This window comes from Bombina bombina, chromosome 3 (genome assembly GCF_027579735.1).
Source record: "Bombina bombina isolate aBomBom1 chromosome 3, aBomBom1.pri, whole genome shotgun sequence".
In the NCBI taxonomy this organism is placed as follows: Eukaryota; Metazoa; Chordata; class Amphibia; order Anura; family Bombinatoridae; genus Bombina; species Bombina bombina.
In genome coordinates, this window is record NC_069501.1 from 489,250,608 (window position 1) to 489,275,855 (window position 25,248).

General features: G+C 42.5%; 1 protein-coding gene across 5 annotated transcripts in view; it reads left to right on the plus strand.

The window, feature by feature from the left end:
* Positions 1–25,248, plus strand: part of DCAF6 (DDB1 and CUL4 associated factor 6) — an 863,174-nt gene that overhangs the window by 328,103 nt on the left and 509,823 nt on the right. For 4 of the 5 annotated variants that reach the window (XM_053706826.1, XM_053706828.1, XM_053706829.1 and 1 more), the window contains exon 10: positions 24,151–24,357. In XM_053706826.1, coding sequence (XP_053562801.1) covers positions 24,151–24,357 — 207 coding nt within the window. The remainder of the gene's footprint in view (positions 1–24,150; positions 24,358–25,248) is intronic. The other variant, XM_053706827.1, reaches the window with a different exon arrangement.

Below are 25,248 nucleotides of genomic sequence, written 5' to 3' on the forward strand. Positions count from 1 at the left end.
GCAACTTATTATTCAGTTTAAAACCTAAAACCTATGCAACAGAGCGAGTAAAGGTTTTAACTGTAATTCCTTTCCTCAGAGGTGAACCTCGCAAGTGGGCTGACTCTTTCTTTGAAATGGATCACCCTATTCTAACATCACTAGAAGATTTCTTCAAAGAAATGTCAATTCTCTATCAAGACATTAATACACAGCTCACTGCTGAAACCAAAATGAGGTCACTAAGACAAGGGAAAAGGCAGGTCGAAGAATACTTAAGTGAGTTCAAACAATATAGCAAAGATACTGAATGGAGTGAAATAGCACTTAGGAACCAGTATCGCCTCGGCTTAAATGAAGCCCTAAAGGACGAACTCGCTCGCACAGAGCTCCCTAGGTCTTTGGAAGGTCTAATCACCCTCAGTATACAGATTGATAGAAGGCTGAGGGAGCGCAAATCAGAAAGACAAGGCTCAGAGACCTTCAATAAACCTGCATCCTCCTACCATAAACCTATAGTTAACCAAGCAGCTGAACCAATGGATATTGGGTTCACAAAAGGACTGTTACAGCCCGAGGAAAGGAACCGCAGACGCATAAACAACCTCTGTATGTACTGCGCCTCCAACAACCACACTGTGAAGGACTGTCCTATCCTCCAAAGACAAAAGAGACGTAAGTCTAATCTCAAAACAACCTGCTTCACTACTAATATAAAACAAGTTGCTTATTGTTCCTTGTCTCTTACTTTGCAGTGGGATCAGCAACAGGTTCACACTGAAGCTATCATCGACTCTGGGGCACAGTCATCCTATATCAATGCTGGTTTTGTCACTGTAAATAAAATACCCACAGTTTTGAAAGCAAGACCCGTCTCAATTAGAGTTATTGATGGTACTGCCATCAGTTCTGGTCCTATCACACATGAGACAGTTCCCATTAAGGTCTCTACCTCAGCAGCACATACCGAATACATTGTATTTGATGTTATTAATTCTCCCATCTTCCAGGTAGTACTCGGATTGCAATGGTTACAGATACACCAACCAACCATTCACTGGGACCGTCTCGAAGTAGAATTCCTTTCACCGTTCTGTAAGAATACTTGTTTTATTCATCCACTGATTTGTAACCTGACACAGAAGCCTAGCACCCAGAAGCAAAATTCCCTTCCAGAAGATTATCATGAATATCTTGATGTGTTCAGCGAAAAGGAGGCAGAAACACTCCCCCCTCACCGTCCGTATGACTGCCCCATAGATCTCTTACCAGGGGCAGCTATACCGTACGGTCACATCTATCCTCTTTCTGAGCCGGAGCTAGAACATCTAAAAAATTACTTATCTGAAAACCTCAGGAAAGGCTTTATACAACCTTCAACATCCCCTGCAGGTGCAGGCATCTTCTTTGTGAGGAATAAGGATCACTCACTCCGGCCAATTATTGATTATCGAGAACTCAACAAACGAACGGTAAAGAACCGATACCCTTTACCCTTAATTCCTGAGCTGATTGAACATCTCAGACAGGCTACCATATATACTAAATTAGACCTACGTGGGGCCTATAATCTTGTTAGGATCCGCAAAGGGGACGAATGGCTCACGGCCTTCAGAACAAGATATGGACTCTATGAGTATAAAGTCATGCCATTTGGGCTGTGCAATGCCCCTGCTACCTTTCAATATTTCATCAACGACATCTTCCGCGACCTCCTAGACATCTGCGTCGTTGTGTATTTAGATGATATCCTCATATACTCTAATAACATCACCGAACACAAGAACCACGTCCGTTGGGTACTCACACGCCTCCGGCAACACCGACTCTTTGCTAAATTAGAGAAGTGCATCTTCCATTCCTCAGAAATCACCTTCTTGGGGTACACCATTACTCCAGGAGGTATCCAGATGGATGACTCCAAGGTTGAAACTATCAAAAATTGGCCAACACCCTCAACCAGAAAAGACCTGCAAAAATTTCTCGGATTTTCCAACTATTACAGGAAATTTATCAGGAATTATTCAGCTCTCACTAAACCCTTGACTGCTCTTACTAGCGTCAACACTTCTTATGTGTGGACAGAGAAAACACAGGCCATCTTCAACCATCTTAAGACTGCCTTCACCAAAGCACCAATTCTTCAATTTCCTGATCCAGACTCCCACTACGTACTTGAAGTTGATGCTTCTAATTATGCCCTTGGTTCCATTTTATCTCAACGGAAAACTCCGGAACAACCACTCCACCCAGTCGCCTACTTCTCTAGGGTTATGACCCCAGCAGAATACAACTACCCTGTAGGCGAGAAAGAACTCCTAGTCATCAAGGTTTCATTGGAACATTGGAGACATCTGTTGGAGGGCTGCAAGTATCCCATTCTTATATACACGGACCATAAAAACTTGGAGTACCTCCTCACAAACCGTACTCTATCCTCCAGACAACTGAGATGGAGTTTGTTCCTATCACGCTTTGATTTTCATATAACTTACAGACCCGGTAGCAAAAATGGGAAAGCGGATGCCCTCTCTCGGAAAGACTCCAAACCTCCTACTTTTTCAACTCCCAGTACTGTCATTCCAGTTGACCAAATAATAGCCTTGTCTCCCACTTATCCGGAGGTTCTCAAGATACTTCAAGAAGAAGATACCTCCATGTCTAAGAACAATCTGAAGTTAGAACAGGACGGTCTTTATTATTACCAAGGACGACTCTATGTTCCTGCACCCTTACGAGACCAATTATTGAACGAACATCATGACTCACCTATGGCAGGACATCTTGGAATCCATAAAACATTTGACCTACTCTCACGCACCTACTGGTGGCCATCCATGAGATCCTCGGTTAAAAAGTATGTTAATAGCTGTCATGTATGCACCATCTCTAAGACGGAAAGAAAACCTCCCTTCGGTCTATTATTGCCACTACAAATTCCAGATCGTCCCTGGCAAACCATAGGAATGGACTTCATAGTAGAGCTTCCATTGTCAAATGGATACAACACCATACTGGTTGTGGTAGACCATCTTACTAAGATGGCCCATTTCTTGCCGTACCATAAGTTACCCACCTCTTCAGAACTCGCAATGCTATTTCTTAACAACATCGTGAAACTACACGGCCTTCCAGACTCTATCGTGACTGACAGGGGAAGTCAGTTCATTTCACGGTTTTGGAGACATTTATGCGAGAACATGAAGGTAGAACTTAGGTTTTCCTCTTCATTCCACCCACAGTCCAACGGACAAACAGAGCGAATAAATCAATGGCTCGAGCAATACATCCGATCTTATTGTTCCAGCCACCAGGACCAATGGGCCTCCACCCTCGCTATGGCAGAATATGCCTACAACAATTCTACAAGTTCAACCACTCTCAAGACACCATTCTTTGCGAATTACGCATTCCATCCTACCTTCCAACTTCATCCACGTACTGATTCAAAATGTCCAAATCTCGATGATCTCACTAAATCCCTTCAAGACCTCTTTCTGGAGCTCAAAAACCATATAACAGAGGCACAGACCCATCAATGTCACTACTACAACCTCCGCCGACGCCAACCCCCATCCTATTGCATTGGGGACTTGGTATGGCTATCCACCAAAAACATCAAACTCAAAACCCCCTGCAAGAAACTTCATAGTCCATCTTTCATAGGTCCTTACCCAATTGTTAGGATCATTAATCAAAATGCTGTCACCTTGCAATTACCAGCTAACACCAGACTACATCCTACGTTTCATGTTTCATTATTGAAGCCTTACCATACAACTAGAACAGCCAACATTCCTTCTAACCCCGAATCGTTACTGGGATCTGAAGAAGAATATGAGATTGACTTTATTCGGGACTCTCGTGTCTTCAATGGGGTTCTGCAATATCTAATACACTGGAAGGGTTTCTCTGATGAGGAGGATTCGTGGGAGCCTTCTTCTCATGTTCATGCCCCCAGGTTGGTCTCTTTGTTCCATAGAAGACATCCAGATCGACCTCGGTTTGTAGCTACTGGGCAGCTACCTTGAAGAGGGGGATATGTCATGGATTTAACCTTATTCCTGCTGGCCCTTTAATTTACCTGCTCACTCACCTTGCAAGGTTATTTAAACCTTGGACACGCCCTTCCTGTTGCTTCAGTATTGTGATTACTAGCTGTATTCATACAACTACTCTTGCTCTGATATTACCTCTCAGAGTAAAGGAACTACTATCTTAAGGCTTACACTATTTCTCAAAGAAGCTGATCCCTCTGGGTTACTCTGGATTATAACAACATTTGGATTGAATCCTTAATTCATATAACTCCTTGAAGCCTTCTAACCGTCACCCACTAAACCTATTCCTGCTGATTACAACGGATCTAATCTTGTTGCACCGGTAGTTATACTGTATTCCAGCAAAGAGAAAGATCAACTCAGATAAGGACTCACTTTAGAGACTCATACCATATCACTGTACATATTTTGCACGAACTTACAAACTCTTTCCCTGCTGTGTTGCTCTCACACAGCCGCTCTCTCTGCTCGTCTCCACTCCCTCAGCCTGTCAGCTCTGAACACAGCGCGGCACACAGACCTCAGAGTAACTTGCGGCCGGAACGCTGTATAGTCACTCCCTAAGCCTGTCAGCTCTGAACACAGCGCGGCACACAGAACAACAAAGTAACTTGCACTCTCAACTGCCGCCCCACTGAACTTCAGGTACTGTGTAGCATAATTGTTCAGACCCAGGACATACTGCAACAAGGTTGCCTTCAACCTAATTCAGAACTACTGATTAGGTCTTAGGTTTCAATAGTAACATACTTGCCAATGATAAACGATACATTGTAACCTATCAGTGTATCTTTGTTAATAGGCATACATTCATACATTTCCGCAGTTGAGATCCATTAAACACCACTCCTTATACCAGGAGACCAGAGATTCTCTTCTCTGGTGGTTATCACGGGTTCATCTGTCCAAAGGAATGACTTTTCGCAGACCAGATTGGACGATTGTAACAACAGATGCCAGCCTACTAGGCTGGGGAGCAGTCTGGAACTCCCTGAAGGCTCAGGGATCGTGGACTCAGGAGGAGAAACTCCTCCCAATAAACATTCTAGAATTAAGGGCAATATTCAATGCTCTTCTAGCTTGGCCTCAGTTGGCAACACTGAGGTTCATCAGATTTCAGTCGGACAACATCACGACTGTGGCTTACATCAATCATCAAGGGGGAACCAGGAGTTCCCTAGCGATGTTGGAAGTCTCGAAGATAATTCGCTGGGCAGAGTCTCACTCTTGCCACCTGTCAGCGATCTACATCCCAGGCGTGGAGAACTGGGAGGCGGATTTTTTAAGTCGCCAGACTTTTCATCCGGGGGAGTGGGAACTTCACCCGGAGGTATTTGCCCAACTAATTCTTCGTTGGGGCAAACCGGATCTGGATCTCATGGCATCTCGCCAGAACGCGAAGCTTCCTTGTTACGGATCCAGGTCCAGGGACCCGGGAGCGGTGCTGGTAGATGCACTAGCAGCCCCTTGGGTTTTCAACATAGCTTATGTGTTTCCACCTTTTCCGTTGCTTCCTCGACTGATTGCCAGGATCAAACAGGAGAGAGCATTGGTGATTCTGATAGCGCCTGCGTGGCCACGCAGGACCTGGTATGCAGACCTAGTGGACATGTCGTCCTGTCCACCATGGTCTCTACCCCTGAGGCAGGACCTTCTAATTCAGGGTCCTTTCAACCATCCAAACCTAATTTCTCTGAGGCTGACTGCTTGGAAATTGAACGCTTGATTCTATCAAAGCGTGGGTTTTCGGATTCGGTTATTGATACATTAATACAGGCTCGGAAACCTGTTACCAGAAAAATTTACCACAAGATATGGCGTAAATATTTATATTGGTGTGAATCCAAGAGTTACTCATGGAGTAAGGTTAGGATTCCTAGGATATTGTCTTTTCTACAAGAGGGTTTATAAAAGGGCTTATCCGCTAGTTCACTAAAGGGACAGATTTCTGCTCTGTCTATTCTTTTACACAAGCGTCTGGCAGAGAATCCAGACGTCCAGGCTTTTTGTCAGGCTTTGGCTAGGATTAAGCCTGTGTTTAAAGCTGTTGCTCCTCCGTGGAGCTTAAACTTGGTTCTTAAAGTTCTCCAGGGTGTTCCGTTTGAACCCCTTCATTCCATTGATATTAAGCTTTTATCTTGGAAAGTTCTGTTTTTGATGGCTATTTCCTCGGCTCGAAGAGTCTCTGAGTTATCTGCCTTACATTGTGATTCTCCTTATCTGATCTTTCATTCGGACAAGGTAGTCCTGCGTACTAAACCTGGGTTTTTACCTAAGGTTGTTTCTAACAAGAATATCAATCAAGAGATTGTTGTTCCATCTTTATGTCCTAATCCTTCTTCAAAGAAGGAACGTCTTTTGCATAATCTAGACGTGGTCCGTGCTCTGAAGTTCTACTTACAAGCAACTAAACATTTTCGACAAACTTCTTCTCTGTTTGTCGTTTACTCTGGACAGAGGAGAGGTCAAAGGGCTTCGGCTACCTCTCTCTCTTTTTGGCTTCGTAGCATAATACGCTTAGCTTATGAGACTGCTGGACAGCAGTCTCCTGAAAAATTACAGCTCATTCCACTAGAGCTGTGGCTTCCACCTGGGCCTTTAAGAATGAGGCCTCTGTTGAACAGATTTGCAAGGCTGCAACTTGGTCTTCACTTCATACTTTTTCCAAATTTTACAAATTTGACACTTTTGCTTCTTCGGAGGCTGTTTTTGGGAGAAAGGTTCTTCAGGCAGTGGTTCCTTCTGTTTAATGTTCCTGCCTTGTCCCTCCCATCATCCGTGTACTTTAGCTTTGGTATTGGTATCCCATAAGTAATGGATGACCCGTGGACTGAACACACTTAACAAGAGAAAACATAATTTATGCTTACCTAATAAATTTATTTCTCTTATAGTGTGTTCAGTCCACGGCTCGCCCTGTCTATTTGAGGCAGGTTCTAAATTTTAAATTATAACTCCAGTCACCACTGCACCCTATAGTTTCTCCTTTCTCGTCTTGTTTCGGTCGAATGACTGGATATGACATGTGAGGGGAGGAGCTATATAGCAGCTCTGCTTGGGTGATCCTCTTGCAACTTCCTGTTGGGGAGGAGAATATATCCCATAAGTAATGGATGACCCGTGGACTGAACACACTACAAGAGAAATACATTTATCAGGTAAGCATAAATTATGTTTTTTTCCATTTCAAATGTGTTAGCAAGTCAGTGGTGGCATGTATTCTCAGTGCTTAAAGGGACATGAAACCCAAAATTTTTCTTTCATGATTTAGGTAGAACATACAATTTTAAGCAACTTTCCAGTTTACTTCTATTATCAAATTTGCTTAATTCTCTTGGTATGACTACTAAGCTATCAAATTTGCTTAATTCTCTTGGTATGACTGCTGGTTTCTAACTGAACACATGGGTGAGGCAATCAGTGTGTGTGTGTTTATGTGTGTGTACATATATATATATATATATATATATATATATATATATATATGTATAATATGTTTTCTTCATAAATGGAAAGAGTCCACATCTTGCATTCATTACTTTTGGGAATTCAGAGGCAAAGACACCACAGCCAGAGGCTTAAATACTACTTCCGCTTCCCTCATCCCCCAGACATTCTTTGCTTTTCGTCCCAGGAGGTTGGCAGAGAAGTGTCAGAAGTTTTCAATAGTCTCTTATGGAGGGTAGTACTCTTCGGCATGTGACTGGAGTTTTAAGTAGTCCTGTCAGCCTCTCAGTGAGAGCATGGGTGAAAGTTAGAGCCCGGAGATGCAGGGAGAGTCTTTCTGCGAAACCATCCTAACTCATATTAACAGCGCCACAAGCAATCAGCGTTGACGAGTTTCACTGCCTTATTTTTTCTCTCAAGTCCATGGCAGAAGCAACGCTACTATCTGTCACCCTTGTAGGGCCGTATTCCTGTTCCACAGCGTAGGTTCCGGTAAGATCGTTTCATTTTACTTTCATCATGGATGTATTGTAATAACAACTGTTTATCCGAGAGGGGCTACAACCTTTCGGGGATACTTTCACATAGGGTCTCAGTGAGGCTCCTTTTTGCATCTAGGAGTCAAGGGTTAATATCTCCTGAGGGGGGTTATTGAACAGGGGGGGTTATAATCATGTTTATGTGATTCTGTCTGCTACTGTGTAGTGTTGCTTCGGCTCATGGCTATTTTGGAACATAACGGTCTATGTCTAGTGACACAGCCTTTACGGTCGGGCGCGCTTTTGCATAGACTGCATGGTTTACCTTGTGACCCCATTTCCGCTTTCCTGACCGTGTGGCGATGGAGAGATCCTGGTCCGCTGGTGTCTGGTCCTCTGGAGGTGGGGAGTGCCCCAGCCATTGGGGGTGTAAGCTGGCGTTTAGATTTTTCTTATTGGTCCATTTTTTTTATTCATTTTCCCAGTTATGGAGGATTCTGATTTTTTTGGAGATGGATGTCTCTGATTCAGACTCTACTTCTTGTGAAGAATATGAGTTGGCCCGGGTGATACATGCCCATCAGTTATGTTCCGAATGCCGTTTTATAGTGCTCTGTTCCTCAGGATCGGGGAATCGGGTGCACACTAAGTCATCTGCTTCTGAGGATTCTATTTCTCACGAGACGAGTTCCCTACCACCAACTCTTACTACGCATGCAGGTAACCCAAACGCTACTTATCCTTCTAGGAAGCGTGGCCTGTTCCCACCGAAGGTTACGACACGTTTCCGCATGGCCATATCTTTGAGCTTGGAAGTCTCGGACCCCTGTTGGGCTGGTCCTGCAGGTCTGTCCGTTCTTCCTGGCCGATAACTTACGGGTTGCCTTATGTTTTATTTTCATCCAGTGAGGATGCTTTTAATTTGGGTGATTTTTTCCTTTCTTCTCTGGAATTGATACTTACGATTTTGTATTCGCACTGTTCACTAAAATCTGTCTGACTGTTCTTTATCCCTCCATCTCGGGGGAGACTCTATGTGACCTTGACAGTGCTGGGGCCCTTGGTTTCAGGCTGGTCCTGACTGGGTACAAATCCATCTGTCTTGAAGCCTAGTTCAGACACGTGGCGCCTTTTTATGTCCGGTTGGTCCGGTGAGGGCACCTAGTGACCACAATATGCTTTGTGTTGTTTACTTGTTTTATTTTACAAGCTTCAACTAGCTTCCTGGGAGGAATTGAGGGTCCATGTTTGTTTAGGGGTATGGGGGATTGGTTCAGTCCTCATTTGCCTTTTAAGCTAGTGGACTGGTTTGGGACAACCCATTTTTTTCAGTGACCCTATGTTGCAACATAGGGGCTAGCTCATTGGGCTTGCAAGCAGGAAGGCCAGAGTTCACATCCACCTTCGGGTACTGGTTATAAACTTTATGGCCTGACTTGTTCTTTGGACGGAGTGTGCTCCTTTTCATGAGGAGTTTTTTTTCTCTGTTTGGTCAACAGTGGTGTCTGGATGATTTTTCCATTCTGTCTGTGTTTTGATCATACTATGGCTTCATGTTTTGTTGACATTTATGCTGTTCTTATCTGTGCTATTCCCTTTTGAGGGGATAGTTTGTCTTCCTTATGAGCTGGGGTTTCCTCTCCTTGAAGGGTCATTGTCCTGTCCTGTGTGTAGGAGGTTGGATCAAGTGGCTTATTTCTGTAAGGGGCAGCGTCTGCTGCTCTGTGGGCTCTTTTCTGCTTGTTGGAAATTGATCTCTCTACGTAGAGACTGTCTAGGAGAGTTCTCCTTGGGAGTGCCTTATTTTGGAGGAGCGGATTGGGTTAGCACACAAGCTCTGTTGGAGTGGGTGAGTCCCCCCTTTTTCTTTCCATTCCCTGTGGGCTTGTGGTTGGGGTCTTTCTGTCCCCCCTGTCTATCAGACATGTCTGTCGTTTGGGCTGATCCGGTGTTGGAACAGGATCTGAGATCTTTTTCTCTCCTATTTTGTCCTCGGAGCATCGAGGTACGGTAAGCCACTTTGAGGTTCTCCTTTCTTCATCAAGATTTGTGGGAAGGACTGGTGGCTCTTAGATAGCCTGCAACGTTATCCGCTGGTTATTGGATACTTAGCAATCTGAAGGATCCTATCTTGAGCTGCTTTCTACTTGCCCTGCAAGTATTTAAGTTTCAGAGTAATTTTTAGATGACTGCAGAGTGCAGTGTTTTTGCTTCAGGTGTTGTTTGTCAGTCCTATCTGATTTTGCTGCACGAGGTTTCGTTTCTGAATATTTCGGTATTCTGAGCTACATTTTTGCGACTTGGGGACCTTCATCTTCAGTTGCTTTCTAGAGTGCAGTTCCACTGTGTTAGGGGAAGATCCTCTCTCTGTTTCAGACTCCCGGCCTTATCCCGTGGTTTCTGTATTTCTAGTGTCTGGGCGTTGCCTCCCCTTGTTTCTATGAGAATGGTTGGGTCTCTGTTAGCCTGACCCAGTTTCTCTGTTTTCTTTCATGTAATTAGCAAGAGTCCATGAGCTAGTGACGTATGGGATATACATTCCTACCAGGAGGGGCAAAGTTTCCCAAACCTCAAAATGCCTATAAATACACCCCTCACCACACCCACGAATCAGTTTTACAAACTTTGCCTCCTATGGAGGTGGTGAAGTAAGTTTGTGCTAGATTCTACGTTGATATGCGCTCCGCAGCAGGTTGGAGCCCGGTTTTCCTCTCAGCGTGCAGTGAATGTCAGAGGGATGTGAGGAGAGTATTGCCTATTTGAATGCAGTGATCTCCTTCTACGGGGTCTATTTCATAGGTTCTCTGTTATCGGTCGTAGAGATTCATCTCTTACCTCCCTTTTCAGATCGACGATATACTCTTATATATACCATTTCCTCTACTGATTCTCGTTTCAGTACTGGTTTGGCTTTCTACTACATGTAGATGAGTGTCCTGGGGTAAGTAAGTCTTATTTTCTGTGACACTATAAGCTATGGTTGGGCACTTTTATATAAAGTTCTAAATATATGTATTCAAACATTTATTTGCCTTGACTCAGGATGTTCAACGTTCCTTATTTCAGACAGTCAGTTTCATATTTGGGATAATGCATATGAATAAATCATTTTTTCTTACCTTAAAAATTTGACTTTCCCTGTGGGCTGTTAGGCTCGCGGGGGCTGAAAATGCTTCATTTTATTGCGTCATTCTTGGCGCTGACTTTTTTGGCGCAAACATTTTTTCTCTTGTTAAGTGTGTTCAGTCCACGGGTCATCCATTACTTATGGGATATATTCTCCTTCCCAACAGGAAGTTGCAAGAGGATCACCCAAGCAGAGCTGCTATATAGCTCCTCCCCTCACGTCATACCCAGTCATTCTCTTGCAACCCTCAACAAAGGATGAGGTCGCGAGAGGAGCTGGAGTTTTTACTTAACTATTCTTCAATCAAAAGTTTGTTATTTTAAATGGCACCGGAGTGTGCTGTTTTTCTATCTCAGGCAGTAGTTGGAAGAAGAAACTGCCTGCGTTTTTTTCTATGATCTTAGCAGGTGTAACTAAGATCCACTGGCTGTTCTCGACATTCTGAGGAGTGGGGTAACTTCAGAAAATGGGAATAGCATGCGGGGTCCTCCGCAAATGAGGTATGTGCAGTACTTTATTTTCTGGGAATGGAATTGACTAAGAAAATACTGCTTTTACCGTATGATGTAAGTACAGCCTTAAATGCAGTAGTAGCAACTGGTATCAGGCTGATAAATGTATGCGCAGTCGAGTTATATTCTAGGGACTAGAATTTGACTGAGAAAATACTGTTAACACTGAAATAATACTTAAGCCTTCTCTGCAGTGGTAGCGACTGGTAGCAGGCTTAGTGATAGCTTTGCATGACATTGAAAAATGTTGTTTTTAATAAAACGTTTACTGGCATGTTATTCGTTTTTTTGTGAGGTACTTTGGTGATAAATCGCTTTGGGCATGATTTTTTTCCACATGGCTAACATATTTTTCTGCATGGAAACCGTTATATCAGGGCTCCCACTGTTGTGATTGGAGTGGGAGGGCCCTTGTTTTAGCGCCTTGTTGCGCAGTTAAAATTATTGCACAGTCTTTCTGCTTCTTCCTCCTTGATCCAGGACGTCTCTAGAGAGCTCAGGGGTCTGCAAATTTCATTTGTGAGGGAGGTAATCAGTCACAGCAGATTTGTGACAGTGTCCTGACTGTGATTAAAAGCGTTAAATCTTAATTGATATCTGTTTTATCCATTTTGGGTATCGAGGGGTTAATCATCCTTTTGCTAATGGGTGCAATCCTCTGCTAATAATACACTTCTTGTTAAGAATTGTTTAATTATATCTGTATATTTGAAGCGCTGCAGCGTTTTTTATATTGCTTGTAAACTTATTGAAAGTGATTTCCAAGCTTGATAGTTTCATTGCTAAGTCTGTTTTAAACATGTCTGATTCAGAGGAAACTGTTTGTTCATCATGTTCAAAAGCCAATGTGGAGCCCAATAGAACGATGTGTACCAATTGTATTGATATTGCTTTGAATAAAAGTCAATCTGTACCGATAAAAAAGCTATCACCAGACAACGAGGGGGAAGTTATGCCGCCTAACTCTCCTCACGTGTCAGTACCTGCGTCTCCCACTCGGGAGATGCGTAGGATTGAGACACCTAGTACATCTAGGCCCTTACAAATCACTTTACATGATATGGCTAATGTTATGAAAGAAGTATTATATAATATGCCCGAATTAAGGGGCAAACGCGATAGCTCTGGGTTAAGGACAGAGCGCGCTGATGACACGAGAGCCATGAGACATGTTGCAGAACATGAGGACGGTGAGCTTCATTCTGTCGGTGACGGTTCTGATCCGGGGAGACCGGATTCAGAAATTTCAAATTTTAAATTTAAGCTTGAGAACCTCTGTGTGTTACTAGGGGAGGTATTAGCGGCTCTGAATGATTGCGACACGGTGGCAATTCCAGAGAAATTGTGTAGGTTGGATAGATACTATGCGGTACCGGTGTGTACTGACGTTTTTCCTATACCAAAAAGACTTACAGAAATTATAAGTAAGGAGTGGGATAGGCCCGGTGTGCCTTTTTCCCCTCCCCCGATATTTAGAAAAATGTTCCCTATAGACGCCACCACACGAGACTTATGGCAGACGGTCCCTAAGGTGGAGGGAGCAGTTTCTACGTTAGCCAAGCGTACCACTATCCCGGTGGAGGATAGCTGTGCTTTCTCAGATCCAATGGTTAAAAAATTAGAGGGTTATCTTAAGAAAATGTTTGTTCAACAAGGTTTTATATTGCAGCCTCTTGCATGCATTGCGCCTGTCACGGCTGCAGCGGCATTCTGGTTTGAGTCTCTGGAAGAGGCGATTCGCACAGAGCCGTTGGATGAGGCCTTTGAGCAAAGTTAGAACCCTTAAGCAAGCTAATGCGTTTGTTTCAGATGCCGTAGTACATCTAACCAAACTTACGGCTAAAAATTCCGGATTCGCCATACAGGCGCGCAGAGCGCTCTGGCTTAAATCCTGGTCAGCGGATGTAACTTCCAAGTCTAAGCTACTTAACATTCCTTTCAAAGGGCAGACCTTATTCGGGCCCGGCTTGAAGGAAATTATTGCTGACATTACGGGAGGTAAGGGCCAAACAAAGGCCAAACAGTCTAATTTTCGTGCCTTTCGTAACTTCAAGGCAGGAGCAGCATCGACTTCCTCCGCTCCAAAACAGGAAGGAACTACTGCTCGTTACAGACAAGGTTGGAAAGGCAACCAGTCATGGAACAAGGACAAGCAGGCCAGAAAGCCTACTCCCGCCCCTAAGACAGCATGAAGTCAGGGCCCCCTATCCGGAGACGGATTTAGTGGGGGGCAGACTTTCTCTCTTTGCCCAGGCTTGGGCAAGGGATGTGCAGGATCCCTGGACGTTAAAGATTATATCTCAGGGATACCTTCTGGTTTTCAAAACCTCTCCTCCACAAGGGAGGTTCCATCTTTCGAGGTTATCGACAAACCTAGTAAAGAGAGAGGCATTTCTACAATGTGTTCAAGACCTCTTAATCATGGGAGTGATCCACTCAGTTCCGCGATCGGAACAGGGACAAGGATTTTACTCAAACCTATTTGTGGTTCCCAAGAAAGAGGGAACCTTCAGACCAATCCTGGACTTAAAGATCTTAAACAAATTCCTAAGGGTACCATGGTTCAAGATGGAAACCATTCGAACCATCCTACCCATGATCCAAGAGGGTCAATATATGACCACGGTGGACTTAAAGGATGCTTACCTTCATATACCGATTCACAAAGATCATTATCGGTACCTGAGGTTTGCCTTTCTAGACAGGCATTACCAGTTTGTGGCTCTTCCCTTCGGGTTAGCCACGGCCCCGAGAATTTTTACGAAGGTTCTGGGTTCACTTCTGGCGGTACTAAGACCACGAGGCATAGCGGTGGCTCCGTACCTAGACGACATTCTGATACAAGCGTCAAGTTTTCAGAATCCAAAGTCTCATACAGAGATAGTTCTAGCATTTCTGAGGTCGCATGGGTGGAAAGTGAACGTGGAAAAGAGTTCTCTGTTACCACTCACAAGGGTTCCTTTTCTAGGGACTCTTATAGATTCTGTAGAGATGAAGATTTACCTGACGGAGTCCAGGTTATCAAAGATTCTCAATGCTTGCCGTGTCCTTCATTCCGTTCCAAGCCCATCAGTAGCTCAGTGCATGGAGGTAATCGGCTTAATGGTCGCGGCAATGGACATAGTGCCATTTGCGCGCCTGCATCTCAGACCGCTGCAACTATGCATGCTAAGTCAATGGAACGGGGATTACTCAGATCTGTCCTCTTTGCTAAATCTGGACCAGGAGAACAGAGATTCGCTTCTCTGGTGGTTGTCACCGGTTCATCTGTCCAAAGGAATGACCTTTCGCAGGCCAGATTGGACGATTGTAACAACGGATGCCAGCCTTCTAGGCTGGGGAGCAGTCTGGAATTCCCTGAAGGCTCAGGGATCGTGGACTCAGGAGGAGAAACTCCTCCCAATAAACATTCTAGAATTGAGAGCAATATTCAATGCTCTTCTAGCTTGGCCTCAGTTAGCAAAGCTGAGGTTCATCAGATTTCAGTCGGACAATATCACGACTGTGGCTTACATCAATCATCAAGGGGGAACCAGGAGTTCCCTAGCGATGTTGGAAGTCTCGAAGATAATTCGATGGGTCTCACTCTTGCCACCTGTCAGCGAGTCACATCCCAGGCGTAGAGAACTGGGAGGCGGATTTCCTAAGTCGCCAGACTTTTCAACTGGGAGAGTGGGAACTTCACCCGGAGGTATTTGCTCAACTGATTCGTCGTTGGGGCAAACCGGATCTGGATCTCATGGCATCTCGCCAGAACGCGAAGCTTCCTTGTTACGGATCCAGGTCCAGGGACCCGGGAGCGGTGCTGGTAGATGCATTAGCAGCCCCTTGGGTTTTCAACATAGCTTATGTGTTTCCACCATTTCCGTTGCTACCTCGGCTGATTGCCAGGATCAAACAGGAGAGGGCATCGGTAATTCTGATAGCGCCTGCGTGGCCACGCAGGACCTGGTATGCAGGCCTAGTGGACATGTCATCCTGTCCACCATGGTCTCTTCCTCTGAGGCAGGACCTTCTAATTCAGGGTCCTTTCAACCATCCAAACCTAATTTCTCTGAGGCTGACTGCCTGGAAATTGAACGCTTGATTCTATCAAAGCGTGGGTTTTCGGATTCGGTTATTGATACATTAATACAGGCTCGGAAACCTGTGACAAGAAAAATTTACCATAAGATATGGCGTAAATATTTATATTGGTGCGAATCCAAGAGTTACTCATGGAGTAAGGTTAGGATTCCTAGGATATTAGCTTTTCTACAAGAGGGTTTAGAAAAGGGTTTATCCGCTAGTTCGCTAAAGGGACAGATTTCAGCTCTGTCTATTCTTTTACACAAACATCTGGCAGAGCATCCAGACGTCCAGGCCTTTTGTCAGGCTTTGGCTAGAATTAAGCCTGTGTTTAAAGCTGTTGCTCCTCCGTGGAGCTTAAACTTGGTTCTTAAAGTTCTTCAGGGTGTTCCGTTTGAACCCCTTCATTCCATTGATATTAAGCTTTTATCTTTGAATGTTTTTGTTTTTGATGGCTATTTCCTCGGCTCGAAGAGTCTCTGAGTTATCTGCCTTACATTGTGATTCTCCTTATCTGATCTTTCATTCAGACAAGGTAGTTCTGCGTACTATACCTGGGTTTTTACCTAAGGTTGTTTCTAACAGGAATATCAATCAAGAGATTGTTGTTCCATCATTATGTCCTAATCCTTCTTCAAAGAAGGAACGTCTTTTGCATAATCTAGACGTGGTCCGTGCTCTGAAGTTCTACTTACAAGCAACTAAAGATTTTAGACAAACTTCTTCTCTGTTTGTCGTTTACTCTGGACAGAGGAGAGGTCAAAAGGCTTCTGCTACCTCTCTCTCTTTTTGGCTTCGTAGCATAATACGTTTAGCCTATGAGACTGCTGGACAGCAGCCTCCTGAAAGAATTACAGCTCATTCCACCAGAGCTGTTGCTTCCACCTGGGCCTTTAAGAATGAGGCCTCTGTTGAACAGATTTGCAAGGCTGCAACTTGGTCTTCACTTCATACTTTTTCCAAATTTTACAAATTTGACACTTTTGCTTCTTCGGAGGCTGGTTTTGGGAGAAAGGTTCTACAGGCAGTGGTTCCTTCTGTTTAATGTTCCTGCCTTGTCCCTCCCATCATCCGTGTACTTAGCTTTGGTATTGGTATCCCATAAGTAATGGATGACCCGTGGACTGAACACACTTAACAAGAGAAAACATAATTTATGCTTACCTGATAAATTTATTTCTCTTGTAGTGTGTTCAGTCCACGGCCCGCCCTGTCTTTTTCAGGCAGGTTCTAAATTTTAAAATTATAACTCCAGTCACCACTGCACCTTATAGTTTCTCCTTTCTCGTCTTGTTTCGGTCGAATGACTGGATATGACATGTGAGGGGAGGAGCTATATAGCAGCTCTGCTTGGGTGATCCTCTTGCAACTTCCTGTTGGGAAGGAGAATATATCCCATAAGTAATGGATGACCCGTGGACTGAACACACTACAAGAGAAATAAATTTATCAGGTAAGCATAAATTATGTTTTTCTGTTTCCGGCGTCATACGTGTCGCCGGAAGTTGCGTTATTTTTGACGTTTTTTTGCGCCAAAGGTGTCGGCGTTCCGGATGTGGCATCATTTTTGGCGCCAAATAATGTGGGCGTCTTTTTTGGCGCTAAAAAAATATGGGCGTCATTATTGTCTCCACATTTTTTAAGTCTCATTATTTTGTGCTTCTGGTTGCTAGAAGCTTGTTCACTGGCATTTTTTTCCCATTCCTGAAACATTTAAGGAATTTGATCAATTTTGCTTTATATGTTGTTGTTTTTTTTCTATTACATATTGCAAGATGTCCCACGTTGAAGCTGAGTCAGAAGATACTTCTGGAAAATCGCTGCCTGGTGCTGGAGCTACCAAAGCTAAGTGTATCTGCTGTAATCTTTTGGTATCTGTTCCTCCAGCTGTTGCTTGTACTGTTTGTCATGACAAACTTGCTAATGCAGATAATATTTCCTTTAGTACTGTTACATTAGCTGTTGCTGTTCCGTCAACATCTAATACTCAGAGTGTTCCTGTTAACATAAGAGATTTTGTTTCTAAATCCATTAAGAAGGCTATGTCTGTTATTCCTCCTTCTAGTAAACGTAAAAAGTCTTTTAAAACTTCTCATTTTTCAGATGAATTTTTAAATGAACATCATCATTCTGATACTGATATTGGTTCCTCTGATTCAGAGGATTCTGTCTCAGAGGTTGATGCTGATAAATCTTTATATTTATTCAAAATGGAATTTATTCGTTCTTTACTTAAAGAAGTCCTAATTGCATTAGAAATTGAGGATTCTAGTCCTCTTGATACTAAATCTAAACGTTTAGATAAGGTTTTTAAATCTCCTGTAGTTATTCCAGAAGTGTTTCCTGTCCCTGGTGCTATTTCTGAAGTAATTTCCAGGGAATGGAATAATTTGGGTAATTCTTTTACTCCTTCTAAACGTTTTAAGCAATTATATCCTGTGCCATCTGACAGATTAGAATTTTGGAACAAAATCCCTAAGGTTGATGGGGCTGTCTCTACTCTTGCTAAGCGTACTACTATTCCTACGGCAGATGGTACTTCCTTTAAGGATCCTTTAGATAGGAAAATTGAATCCTTTCTAAGAAAAGCTTACTTGTGTTCAGGTAATCTTCTTAGACCTGCTATATCTTTAGCGGATGTTGCTGCAGCTTCAACTTTTTGGTTAGAAGCTTTAGCGCAACAAGTAACAGATCATAATTCTCATAGCATTATTATTCTTCTACAACATGCTAATAATTTTATTTGTGATGCCATCTTTGATATCATTAGAGTTGATCTCAGGTATATGTCTCTAGCTATTTTAGCTAGAAGAGCTTTATGGCTTAAAACTTGGAATGCTGATATGTCTTCTAAGTCTACTCTGCTTTCCCTTTCTTTCCAGGGTAATAAATTATTTGGTTCTCAGTTGGATTCTATTATCTCAACTGTTACTGGAGAGAAAGGAACTTTTTTACCACAGGATAAAAAATCTAAAGGTAAATTTAGGTCTAATAATCGTTTTCGTTCCTTTCGTCACAACAAGGAACAAAAGCTTGATCCTTCATCCTCAGGAGCGGTATCAGTTTGGAAACCATCTCCAGTCTGGAATAAATCCAAGCCTTTTAGAAAACCAAAGCCAGCTCCCAAGTCCACATGAAGGTGCGGCCCTCATTCCAGCTCAGCTGGTAGGGGGCAGATTACGTTTTTTCAAAGAAATTTGGTTCAATTCCGTTCACAATCTCTGGATTCAGAACATTGTTTCAGAAGGGTACAGAATTGGCTTCAAGATAAGGCCTTTTTTCTTTCTCGTGTCCCAGTAAACCTAGCGAAGGCTCAAACATTTCTGAAATGTGTTTCAGATCTAGAGTTGGCTGGAGTAATTATGCCAGTTCCAGTTCTGGAACAGAGGCTGGGGTTTTATTCAAATCTCTTCATTGTACCAAAGAAGGAGAATTCCTTCAGACCAGTTCTGGATCTAAAAATATTGAATCGTTATGTAAGGATACCAACATTCAAAATGGTAACTGTAAGGACTATCCTGCCTTTTGTTCAGCAAGAGCATAATATGTCCACAATAGATTTACAGGATGCATATCTGCATATTCCGATTCATCCAGATCACTATCAATTTCTGAGATTCTCTTTCCTAGACAAGCATTACCAGTTTGTGGCTCTACCGTTTGGCCTAGCTACAGCTCCAAGAATTTTTACAAAGGTTCTCGGTGCCCTTCTGTCTGTAATCAGAGAACAGGGTATTGTTATATTTCCTTATTTGGACGATATCTTGGTACTTGCTCAGTCTTCACATTTAGCAGAATCTCATACGAATCGACTTGTGTTGTTTCTTCAAGATCATGGTTGGAGGATCAATTTACCAAAAAGTTCATTGATTCCTCAGACAAGGGTAACCTTTTTAGGTTTCCAGATAGATTCAGTGTCCATGACTCTGTCTTTGACAGACAAGAGACGTCTAAAGTTGATATCAGCTTGTCGAAACCTTCAGTCACAATCATTCCCTTCGGTAGCTTTATGCATGGAAATTCTAGGTCTTATGACTGCAGCATCGGACGCGATCCCCTTTGCTCGTTTTCACATGCGACCTCTTCAGCTCTGTATGCTGAACCAGTGGTGCAGGGATTACACAAAGATATCTCAATTAATATCTTTAACACCGATTGTACGACACGCTCTGGTGTGGTGGACAGATCACCATCGTTTAGTTCAGGGGGCTTCTTTTGTTCTTCCGACCTGGACTGTAATTTCAACAGATGCAAGTCTGACAGGTTGGGGAGCTGTTTGGGGGTCTCTGACAGCACAAGGGGTTTGGGAATCTCAGGAGGTGAGATTACCGATCAATATTTTGGAACTCCGTGCAATTTTCAGAGCTCTTCAGTCTTGGCCTCTTCTAAAGAGAGAATCGTTCATTTGTTTTCAGACAGACAATGTTACAACTGTGGCATACATCAATCATCAAAGAGGGACTCACAGTCCTCTGGCTATGAAAGAAGTATCTCGAATTCTGGTATGGGCGGAATCCAGCTCCTGTCTAGTTTCTGCGGTTCATATCCCAGGTATAGACAATTGGGAAGCGGATTATCTCAGCCGCCAAACGTTACATCCGGGCGAATGGTCTCTTCACCCAGAGGTATTTCTTCAGATTGTTCAAATGTGGGGTCTTCCAGAAATAGATCTGATGGCTTCTCATCTAAACAAGAAACTTCCCAGGTATCTGTCCAGATCCAGGGATCCTCAAGCGGAAGCAGTGGATGCGTTGTCACTTCCTTGGAAGTATCATCCTGTCTATATCTTTCCGCCTCTAGTTCTTCTTCCAAGAGTAATCTCCAAGATTCTGAAGGAATGCTCGTTTGTTCTGCTGGTGGCTCCAGCATGGCCTCACAGGTTTTGGTATGCAGATCTTGTCCGGATGGCCTCTTGCCAACCGTGGACTCTTCCGTTAAGACCAGACCTTCTGTCACAAGGTCCTTTTTTCCATCAGGATCTCAAATCCTTAAATTTAAAGGTATGGAGATTGAACGCTTGATTCTTAGTCAAAGAGGTTTCTCTGACTCTGTGATTAATACTATGTTACAGGCTCGTAAATCCGTATCTAGGGAGATATATTATAGAGTCTGGAAGACTTATATTTCTTGGTGTCTTTCTCATCATTTTTCCTGGCATTCTTTTAGAATTCCGAGAATTTTACAGTTTCTTCAGGATGGTTTGGATAAAGGTTTGTCTGCAAGTTCCTTGAAAGGACAAATCTCTGCTCTTTCTGTTCTTTTTCACAGAAAGATTGCTAATCTTCCTGATATTCATTGTTTTGTACAAGCTTTGGTTCGTATAAAACCTGTCATTAAGTCAATTTCTCCTCCTTGGAGTTTGAATTTGGTTCTGGGGGCTCTTCAAGCTCCTCCGTTTGAACCTATGCATTCATTGGACATTAAATTACTTTCTTGGAAAGTTTTGTTCCTTTTGGCCATCTCTTCTGCCAGAAGAGTTTCTGAGTTATCTGCTCTTTCTTGTGAGTCTCCTTTTCTGATTTTTCATCAGGATAAGGCGGTGTTGCTAACTTCTTTTAAATTTTTACCTAAGGTTGTGAATTCTAACAACATTAGTAGAGAAATTGTGGTTCCTTCATTATGTCCTAATCCTAAGAATTCTAAGGAGAAATCATTGCATTCTTTGGATGTAGTTAGAGCTTTGAAATATTATGTTGAAGCTACTAAGAATTTCCTAAAGACTTCTAGTCTATTTGTTATCTTTTCCGGTTCTAGGAAAGGTCAGAAGGCTTCTGACATTTCTTTGGCATCTTGGTTGAAATCTTTAATTCATCATGCTTATGTCGAGTCGGGTAAAACTCCGCCTCAAAGGATTACAGCTCATTCTACTAGGTCAGTTTCTACTTCCTGGGCGTTTAGGAATTAAGCTTCGGTTGATCAGATTTGCAAAGCAGCAACTTGGTCTTCTTTGCATACTTTTACTAAATTCTACCATTTTGATGTATTTTCTTCTTCTGAAGCAGTTTTTGGTAGAAAAGTACTTCAGGCAGCTGTTTCAGTTTGATTCTTCTGCTTATAATTTCAGTTTTTTTCATTATAAGTTTTAATCTTTGTTTGGGTGTGGATTATTTTCAGCGGAATTGGCTGTCTTTATTTTATCCCTCCCTCTCTAGTGACTCTTGCGTGGAAGATCCACATCTTGGGTAGTCATTATCCCATACGTCACTAGCTCATGGACTCTTGCTAATTACATGAAAGAAAACATAATTTATGTAAGAACTTACCTGATAAATTAATTTATTTCATATTAGCAAGAGTCCATGAGGCCCACCCTTTTTTGTGGTGGTTATGATTTTTTTGTATAAAGCACAATTATTCCAATTCCTTATATTTATGCTTCGCACTTTTTTCTTATCACCCCACTTCTTGGCTATTCGTTAAACTGATTTGTGGGTGTGGTGAGGGGTGTATTTATAGGCATTTTGAGGTTTGGGAAACTTTGCCCCTCCTGGTAGGAATGTATATCCCATACGTCACTAGCTCATGGACTCTTGCTAATATGAAATAAATGAATTTATCAGGTAAGTTCTTACATAAATTATGTTTTTTTGCTCTGGGTTTGTGCCTTTTTTAGGTTTTTTTTTTCTGGAGTTCCTTATGCTAGCTGTACAGCTAGCTCAGCATTCTAATGCACTGTGGCTACTCTGCACTGTAGCAAACCAAGGGTTGCAAGTTCGATCCCCGATGAAGTCTGCTAAGCCTTTCCTCCTTTTGAGGTTGATAAAGTGAGCAGCGCCTTGAGTCCCTTAAGGGGGATTAGCTGCGCTTTACAGGTACAATCATGTTTCCTCCATGTGCCTTTTCTTCTCTGTGGAAGAATACGTTAGTTTGTTCCCTTTCATTAGTAAGGGGTCTGTGGTTTGGAGGCCGTCTGCTGGGCGACAGTGTCTTTTGGAAGCTGTTGATTCAGTCGAGCCTAGTTCTTGCAGCCTTTAGCAAGGCTGTGGACTACCTTTGGGTCAGTGTCCTTGGGCTTTTTCTTTTTCAAAGTTGTTCTCGGCTTCGGACAAAGCAGCATTTTGTTTGGTAGGGGTTTTCAGGCCTGGTGCCCTCAGAATGGGCCGCCTCTTGTACCCTCCCGATTTTGCATTCAGTGTCCTCTATAGCTTGGGTATTGTTTTCCCTAAAGTAATCAATGCAGCTGTGGACTGTATTTTTTTCTGTGGGGCGTTATTTTTTATCTTCTGGCACCTTTTCACCCTGAAGTTTCTTCTACTGTTCCTTGTTCCTTGGCAGAATGACTGGGGGATGAGGGAAGTGGGAGGAGTATTTAAACCTTTGGCTAGGGTGTCTTTGCCTCCTCCTGGTGACCAGGTTCTGAATTCCCAAAAAGTAATGAATGCAGCCGTGGACTCTTTCCATCAGAGGAAAAGAAAATTATCAGGAAAGCATAATTTAAGTTTTTGTAATTTTCCCTATGAGCCTTTGCACCCAGACCTGTCTGGGGTTAACTGCCTGTGACTCTGGGGACAGCACAGCTTCCTGTGAGTGCCATTGAGCACCCAGGACTGAGCATGTTGCAGGGTAATGGTATGTGTACTCTATCAAGTCTGAGTGTGCAGTCCCCTTCTGTGTTTTGTATATGTCTGGGTGATTACATAAGTCTGTGCACCCTTCACTTGTTTCCAGTTTGTTTTGACTGAGAGCTTGCATTTTTTGGCTGGTTTAGGGACCCAGGTTTTGGAAGGGACCTTGACGTGGTACCTGGGCTTGTCCCATTCGGCCAGATGCCGTAACTAACCCTTCCATTTTCTTTTAATCTTAGCTGAGAGCAGGTTAGTGAGTGCTGGACTTTCTCTGTTTGTTGTATTAATTTGTTTTGTAAATTTCTCTTTGGGCTTTGCGCCCAGACCTGTCTGGGGTTAACTGCCTGTGACTCTAGGGACAGCACAGCTTCCTGTGAGTGTCATTGAGCACCCAGGGCTGAGCATGTTGCAGCATTATGGGATGTGTACCCTGTCCAGTCTGAGAGTGCAGTCTCCTTCCGTGTTTTGTGTGTGTGTATATATACTGTATATACATACGTGTGTGTGTGTGTGTGTGTGTGTGTGTATATATATATATATATATATATATATATATATATACACAACCACAAATCAGCAGCTAGAACCTAGGTTCCTGAGCTTAACTGAATAAAGCAAAGGATAACAAGAGAAGGAAGCAAATTAAATAATAGAAGTAAATTTGAAAGTTTTTTTTAAATTCTATGCTCTGTCTAAATCATGCATGTCTAATTATGATTTTATTGTCCCTTTAAGCAAACAGATTTCTTGCACTCTAATAGATGCAAGGCATAAATGCATATGGTCTGTGCATAGTAAATGCTTTCGGTGATAACAACAGATGTCTATTAGAAAAATGCTAATTTTCCAACATTTGAGTTCTGTGTTTTTATGGAGGTTCAATTTTTTTTCTTTTTTTTTTCTTTTTTGAAGCAGGCAATTCACAACCAAACCCCCAAGCTTCAACATCAACTAGCAGCCAGGATCCACAGACGTCTGAAGCAGCAACTACATCTAACCAGGATTCACATTCTTCTACATCAACGAATGATACAGAAAGTCGTTTATCAACTTTACACGAGGGCGATGAACAGCCGCAATCATCTACGGCTACATCTGACCAATGCAGTAATGTTTCAGGTAAGACGTGTACGGTGTCATGTATCATAATTAATTGGAAAATATCTTCCTATGTGTTACATAATAATATATCGGTCATATGCATAGACTCAATTTGCTTTGTTGAATTCTAAATTCAATAAACATTTACCCAGCTCTATATTGCGTGAAGAGCAAAACCATTTTCCTTAACCCCTTCATGCTAGGGTCAAATGCTTAGATCGAAAACAAAGGTCCAATGGAGACAGTTACAGGAAAATTTAACACGATTGTCGATATGATTACATAATTTCAATGCTGGGATCAGATCATGGTGGACTGCCTACGCTACTAGGCATGCCCCCAGTCCGATATTTCATTAACTAAAGTATAAGGCAGGAGGTTCCATGCCGTCCTAACGGTGTTAAATTCCAGTGCTGTTAGGACGGCATGGAACATCTTAATGGCATGAATGAGTTAAAAACTTTACACAACCTAAAACTGTGGTTATATTGAAAAAAAAAGGGGTTATGTAAAACACACATGGGTATGTAACAGTAAATTTCTACTAACAGAAAATAGTTCTACCTTTTCAGCTAATCATATTTTCTCTAGTAAAATGTTTATAATATATTAGGCTACTGAATTTGTTATGATCAATTAGTTGTTCACAAGTAACAGATATATGGACTGACACATGCATGTTTTTCCTTTTGACACCCTTACTCAGTGACTTTTGTCAGTTATGAATATTAAAGGTATATGAAGTCAAAATTAAATGATTCAAATAAAGCATGCAATTTTTTTTGTTAAAATTCCAATTTGCTTCTGTTTTCAGATTTACTTTTTCTTTATTTTCTTTGTTGAAACATAAATGGACAGTAAAGTAAAAATTACTTAAATTTAATTGGATAGAGTATGACATTTTAAACA